Consider the following 7,371-nt stretch of genomic DNA (forward strand, 5'->3'; position numbering starts at 1 on the left):
CTGCACTGCTTGACATGATGTTGTTTACAGGAGCTAAAGTGATAGAATCATACAACATGGAAACAGACCCTTTGGCCCAACTCCTCCATGCCGACCCAGATATTCTAAATCAATCTAGTCCCATTTGCCAGCGTTTGGCCCATATCCCTCTAAACCCTTCCTATTCACGTACTCAACCAGATGCCTTTTAAATACTATAATTGTACCAGCCTCTACCACTACCTCTGGCTGCTCATTCCATACACGCGCCACCCTCTGTGTGAAAATATTATTCCTTGGGTCTCTTTTAAATCTTTCCCCTCTCACCCTAAACCGATGCATTCCAGTTTACACCTCTCCTCTTTGAGGGGGGTATAATCAATCCTTGTGTCTGAGGATGAGGGGTCCCTATCTACCCCTCCCTCAATCTGTAAAAGGTTACGTCATAAAATACTGGACTTTTTTCACTAGAGCATCAGAGGCTGAGGGGTGACCTGACAGGTGTCGACAAAATTATGAGCTCTCCACTACCACCTGATGAAGGAGCTAGTGTGCTTCCAATTAAACCTGTTGGACTATAACCTGGTGTTGTGTGATTTTTAACTTTGTACACCCCAGTCCAACACTGGCATCTCCAAATCATGACAAAATTATGAGGGGCATGGATAAGGTGGATAGTCAGAGTTTTTGCCCCAGGGTGAAATGTCAAAAACTACAGGGCAGAGGTTTAAGGTGAGACCAGGAAAGTATGAAGGAAATGCGTGAGGCAATTTCGTAACCAGAGGGCAATAGGCACTTAGAACACATTGGTAAAAACAATGACTGCAGATGCTGGAAACCAGATTCCTTGGATGCTGCCTGAACTGCTGTGCTCTTAGAACACGCTGCCAGGGGAGGTGATCAAAACAGATACAATAGGAACGTCTAAGAGACATTGTGACATACACTTGAACAGGCAGGGAATAGAGGGATAAGGACCATGTGCGGGCAGATGGGATTAGTCTAAAATGGGTTTGTGGTTGGCAAAGATCACACGCTGTACTGTTCTGTGTGTTCTATAAGAGCCCCTCATGTTGGAGGTAGTATATTGGTGTGGATAAAGAATTGGCTTATGGGCAGGGAACAGCGAGTGTGGATAAGGACTTCTTTTTCAGGTTGGCGGCCTGTGAGCAGTGGGTTCCACAGGGATCAGTGCTGGGACCACCGCTATATACGTTATTCATGACCTGGAGGGAGAAAGCAAGTGGACTGTTTGCAGGCTACACAAACAGGTGGAGGGGCACAGTTTCCTGAGGGATAGTGACAGGCTGAGTGGCCAATGGAGTACAGTATGGGAAAATGGAAAGAACTAAAGAAAAGAGCATTGTTCAAACTGAGAACAACTACAGAAAGCTTCAATGCATCAGGACTTGGGAGGAGCTTGTGCAGAAAGACCAAGCTAGCCCCCAGGGACAGCAGGTAATCAGGAAGGGTCATGGAATGTTGGCCCTTATTTCAAGGGATTTGGAATATTCGAGTAAGGAAGCCTTACTGCAACTGCACAAGGTGCTGGTGAGACCACATCGGGAGCACTGGGAGCAGCTTTAGTCCCTTATTCCAGGAAAAGGAACCATTTCATTCGAGGCAGTTCAGGGAAAGTTCACAAGGAGGATTCCTGGTGTGGAGGGAGGGAGTGTCTTATGAGCAAAAGCTGAACAGATTGGGACTCGACTCACTGGGGTTCAGAAGGCCATGGAGGAAGCAGTTGCAGATGGTTGGGCCTAGGACACTATCCTGAGGAACTCCTGCAGAGATACCCTGGAGCTGAGATGACTGACCTCCAATAGCCATGACCATCTCCCTATGTGTCAGGTATGACCTCAACCAGGAGCGATATTTGCCCCTAATCCCCACTGATGCATATTGCAAACAGTTTTGGAGTCTTTACTTGAGAAAGGATGTCCTGGCACTGGAGGGGGTGGATTGGAGGTTCACTAGGTTGGTTCCAGAATTGAGAGAGTTGATTTAGGGGGAAAGACTGAGTAGACAGAGTGGTGTTGATAACACCAAGGTCGTGGGTAGGGCGGCACGGTGGCTCAGTGGTTAGCACTGTTGCCTCACAGCGCCAGGGACCTGGGTTCGATTCCAGCCTCAGGTGACTGTGTGGAGATTGTACATTCTCCCTGTGTCTGTGTGGGTTTCCTTCAGGTGCTCCAGTTTCCTCCCACAATCCAAAGATGTACAGGTCAGGTGAATTTGCCATGCTAAATTACCCATAGTGTTAGGTGCATTAGTCAGGGGGAAATGGGTCTGGGTGGGAAATTGTTGGACTAAATGGCTTATTTCCATACTATAGGGAATCTAATCTAGACTGGAATTATATTCATTAGAATTTAGAAGAATGAGGGGGATCTTATAAAACATATAAAATTGTGAGGGGAAATAGATAAGATGGAAGCAGGGAGATTGTTTCCACTGGAGAGTGAAACTAGAACTGGGGGGGGGGGGGGTGCGGGCACAGCCTCAGAATGAGGGGGAGCAGATATCGGACTGAGTTGAGGAGGAACTTCTTCACCAAAGGGATGTGAGATTGTGGAATTCCTTGCCGCAGAGATATGTGGGGGCAGAGTCCTTGTGTCTATAGAAGGCTGAGACAGAGAGGTTCTAGATCAGTCGGGGAATCGAGGTTTACAGGGAAAGGGCAAGAAAATGGACATGAGGAATGTTGGATCAGCCGTGCCCCTAATTGAAGGGCCAAATGGCCTCCTCCTGTTCCTAGTTTTTATGGTCTTATCACTCAAGAATCAGTTATTATCATTTTCCTGTTGGTGGGACCAGATACCAACAACAGCAACAACATTGCCAAACCACTTCACTGGCTGGTACTGCACTTGGAGAGGGTTATGAAAGGTACTATATAAATGCAAGCTATTGCAAGTATCAGAGAAAGTCTACCAGACTGATTCCGGTAGTGAGGGGACTGTCCTTTCAGAAGAGAGCCTTTTATTCCCTGAACCTGGACATTAATGGGTGGCACGGTGGCACAGTGGTTAGCACTGTTGCCTCACAGCACCAGACACCCAGGTTCAATTCCCGCCTCAGGCGACTGTCTGTGTGGAGTTTGCACATTCTCCCCGTGTCTGCGTGGGTTTGCTACGGTTTCCTCCCACAATCCAAAAATGTTCAGCTTAGGGTGAATTGGCCATGCTAAATTACCCACAGTGTTAGGTGAAGGAGTAAATGTAGGGGAATGGGTCTGGGTGGGTTGCGCTTCGGCGGGTCGGTGTGGACTTGTTGGGCCGAAGGGCCTGCTTCCACACTGTAAGTAATCTAATCTAATTGCTCACTAGCCCAGTCTCTAGTTGCCCTTGAGTAGGGGGGGTGAAATAACTTCACAGAGGCCAGTATCCCGTTACGAGTCACCCTGTATTTACACATGCAGAGTACTTGACACCAGTCCGGTTTCCCAGAGCCAGTTATAGAGTCAGAGAGATGTACAGCACGGAATCAGACACTTTGGTCTGACTCGTCCATGCTGACCCGATAGTGTAACCTAATCTAGTCCCATTCGCCAGCACTTGGCCCATATCCCTTTAAACCCTTCCTATGTATATAGCCATCCAGATGCCTTTTAAATGTTGTCATTGTACCAGCCTCTACCACTCCCTCTGGCAGCTCATTCCATAAATGTAGCCCCTTAAGTCTCTTTTGTATCTTTCCCCTCTCACCCTAAACCTATGCCCTCTAGTTCTGGACTACCCAACCCCAGGGAAAAGACTTTGTCTATTTATCCTGTCCATACCCCTCATGATTTTATTAACCTCTATAAGGTCACCCCTCAGCCTCCGACGCTCCAGGGAAAACAGCCCCAGCCTTTTCAACCTCTCCCTATAGCTCAAATCCTCCAAATCCTGTCAACATCCTTGTAAATCTTTTCTGAGCCCTTTCAAGTTTCAAACACCTTTCCGATAGGAAGGAGACCAGAATTGCATGCAATATTCCAACAGTGGCCTGACCAATGTCCTGTACAGCCGCAACATGACCTCCTGTAGGAGAAAGTGAGGTCTGCAGATGCTGGAGATCAAAGTTGAAACTTTATTGCTGGAACAGCACTGCAGGTCAGGCAGCATCCAGGGAACAGGAGATTCGACGTTTCTTGAAGAAGGGCCTGTGCCCGAAACGTCGAATCTCCTGTTCCCTGGATGCTGTCTGACCTGCTGCGCTGTTCCAGCAATAAAGTTTCAACTCCCAACTCCTGTACTCAATACTCTGACCAATAAAGAAAAGCATACCAAACGCCTTCTTCACTATCCTATCTACCTGCAGCTCCACTTTCAAGGAGCTATGAACCTGCACTCCAAGGTCTCTTTGTTCAGCAACACTTCCTAGGACCTTACCATTAAGTGTATAAGTCCTGCTAAGATTTGCTTTCCCAAAATGCAGCACCTCGCATTTATCTGAATTAAACTCCATCTGCCACTTCTCAGCCCATTGGCCCATCTGGTCAAGATCCGGTTGTAATCCGAGGTAACCCTCTTCGCTGTCCATTAAATAATTTACCTTCCTCCTTCAGCTTGTAATTGTAGAGGAACAGCAGACAGTCCTGGAGGCCGGCGAAGATGGTGAACTCACTCTCCCGGGGGTTTTCTCTGAAGTATAACTCAAAGACAGCGCTGCTCTGCTCTCTCCCACATTTCCAATTTTGGTGTCATCTGCAAATGTACTAACTATACCTCCTATGTTCACATCCAAAACAGAACCTCTGAGATTCCTGTTTATATCTGTCAGCCAGGGCTCTCTGAATTGACAAGATCAACAGCCCCGAACAGGGGTCTTATATTCTACACAGGATAGCTGCCTTCTTGAACTGTTGCAGTCTGTGTACTGTAGGTTGCTGGGAACTCCAGGACTTTGACCCAGTGATAATGAAGGAACGGTGGTATATTTCCATGTCAGGATGGTAAGGAACTTGACGGGTGACCTGGAGTGAGGGTGTCTCTGGGAGTAGACCAGAGTATGTTTTCCTGAAATTTAAAAGGATGAGGTGATCCCATTGCTACACACATAATCCTTAAGCTGGGGTGGGTGGGTGGGTAGTGCAGAACACAGGACCCATTTCAGACTGAGATGAGAAAAAATCTCTTCACTCAGTGAGACGGAATCCGTGGGATCTTCAGCTATGGAGCATTGTCAATGCAGAGGTTAATTATTTTTAACTCAGTGAATGAAGAGATTGTGTGGGAATCAAAGTAAAAGGACGTCAATGATCTGACTGAGAGGGGAAAGATTTAAAAGGGACCTAAAGGGCAACATTTTTCACACAGAGGGTGGTACGTGTATGGAATGAGCTGCCAGTGGAAGTGGTGGAGGCTGGTACAATTACAGCATTTAAAAGGCATCTGAATGGGTACATGAATAGGAAGGGATTAGAAGGATATGGGCCAAGTGCTGGCAAATGAGACTAGGTTGCGTTGGGATATCTGGTCGGTATGGACCGAGTTGGATGAAGGGTCTGTCTCCGTGCTGTACATCTCCATGACTGTGTAACTCTGTGACTGTGTAACTGATTGGCAGAGCAGGCTTGAAAGACTGAACGTACTCTATCTCCAGTTCCTGTGCCTTGCCCTTTGTGAAGTTTATATTCCTCAGCTCTGCCCTCCCAGGAAAGGGTTACATGATGCAACTTAAATGATTTACCTTCCTCCTTCAGCTTGTAATTGGAGAGGAACAGCAGACAGTCCTGGAGGCCGGCGAAGATGGTGAACTCACTCCCCCGGGGGTTTTCTCTGAAGTATAACTCAAAGACAGCGTTGCTCTGCTCTCTCCCACATTTCCAGTATCCGTAGGCCATAGTGAACTGGTAGAAATCAGTGAGCAGAGGCTGTGCTGTGTACTCTCGCAGCATTGTTCTGGCAGCGTGTGGGCTGAGAGTGAGCAGGATGGGAGCACCACGTGCTGAGCCTGCACTCTCATACGGACACAGCCCGATACAGACAAACTGAACGCTACTGACACTGCCAGAGTTCAGTAGGAAACAGCACATAAACTAACTTCCCAGTGAGCCCACACAGAGTTCTGGCAGCTGCTGTCCTCTTGTGGTTACCCAGGAACGTTATCACTTTGTAAATTCTCTCAGCACAGAACAGCCCCGACAGGTTTTCCATTTTCTGCCCAAAATCGTGGAGCACTTTCCCTCCTTGTTGAGTAACCATTAGCAACAGAGTAACCATTAGCAACAGAGTGTGTGTGAGTGTATGTGTGTTTGTGTGTGTGAGTGTATATGTGTGTGTATGTGTCTGTGTGAGTGCAAGTGAGTGTGTGTGTGTCTGTGTGCATGCATCTGAGAGAGTATGAATGTGAGTATGTGTGAGCGTGTATGTATGTGTGTCTGTGCGTGTATATGTGTAAGTATGTGTGCAGGGGTATGTGTGTGTGTGAGAGTGTGTGTATCTGCATGTTTGTTTGTGAGTGTGTGTGGGCATGTGTGTTTGCGTGTGAGTGTGTCTGTGTGAGTGTGTGTGTATATGTGAGTGTGTGTGTGTCTGTGAGTGTGTGAATGAGAGTGTGTGTGTGTCTGTGTATGTGTGCGTGTGTATGAGACAGTATGAGTGTGAGTATGTGTGAGCATGTATGTTTGTGTGTGTGTCTGTGCGTGTTTGTGTGTAAGTATGTGTGCAGGGTAATGTGTGTGTGTGAGTGTTTGTGTGTGTATCTTGCATGTTTGTGTGTGTGTATGTTTGTGGGGGGGTGTGAGTGTGTGTCTGTCGGGGGGGTGTGAGTGTGTGTGTGTGTGTGTGTGGGTGTGTCTGTGTGTCTGTGTGAGTATGTGTGTGTATATGTGTGTGTGTGCATGTGTCTGTGTGAGTGTGTGTGTCTGTGTCTGTGTGAGTGTGTGTGTGTGGTGTGTGTGCGTGTGTGGGATGTGTGTGTATATGTGTCTGTGTGAGTGTGTGTGGGGTGTGTGTGTAAGGGGGTGTGTGGGTGTGTGTCTGTATGAGTGTGTCTGTGTGTGTGAGAGAGAGAGAGAGTGGGTGTGTGTGAGAGATTCTGCAGAATGTATAAGATAGGAGCAGGAGTATGCCATTTGGCCCATTGAGTCTGCTGTCAAACTGCTCAAGGTTATTTTTTGACTCCCTCCACCATGCTTTCCCATAGTGTTCTGATAGTCCATGTCATTATTATGCAGAAATCACTGTTGGGAAGTGATTGCCTTAGAGTTCCTGCTTTTTAATTTCTTTCCAGATTCCCTAAAACCTCAGTGCACATATGTATGTTTAGGCGATCATATGGGTATATGTATGTACGTATAGGCGTACTTATGTGCATATAGACTCATGAACGTATGTTTAGATTAGATTAGATTCCCTACAGTGTGGAAACAGGCCCTTCGACCCAACAAGACCGCACTGACCC

At 47.2% G+C, this 7,371-nt stretch overlaps 1 protein-coding gene across 3 annotated transcripts in view; it reads right to left on the minus strand.

Moving 5' to 3' along the window:
* naprt (nicotinate phosphoribosyltransferase) overlaps positions 1 to 6,063 on the minus strand; it is a 78,425-nt gene extending 72,362 nt beyond the window's left edge. Inside the window, exon 1 of one of the 3 annotated variants that reach the window (XM_087986860.1) lies at positions 5,656 to 6,063. In XM_087986860.1, the coding sequence (XP_087842986.1) occupies positions 5,656 to 6,001 (346 nt within the window). In that variant the 5' untranslated portion in view covers positions 6,002 to 6,063. The remainder of the gene's footprint in view (positions 1 to 5,655) is intronic. The other 2 variants (XM_087986858.1, XM_087986859.1) reach the window with 2 other exon arrangements.
* Positions 6,064 to 7,371: the final 1,308 nt, after the last annotated feature.

Source organism: Chiloscyllium plagiosum, unplaced genomic scaffold, assembly GCF_037043375.1.
Source record: "Chiloscyllium plagiosum isolate Xiang-an unplaced genomic scaffold, Cpla_swu_hap1 HiC_scaffold_5, whole genome shotgun sequence".
Taxonomy (NCBI): domain Eukaryota; kingdom Metazoa; phylum Chordata; class Chondrichthyes; order Orectolobiformes; family Hemiscylliidae; genus Chiloscyllium; species Chiloscyllium plagiosum.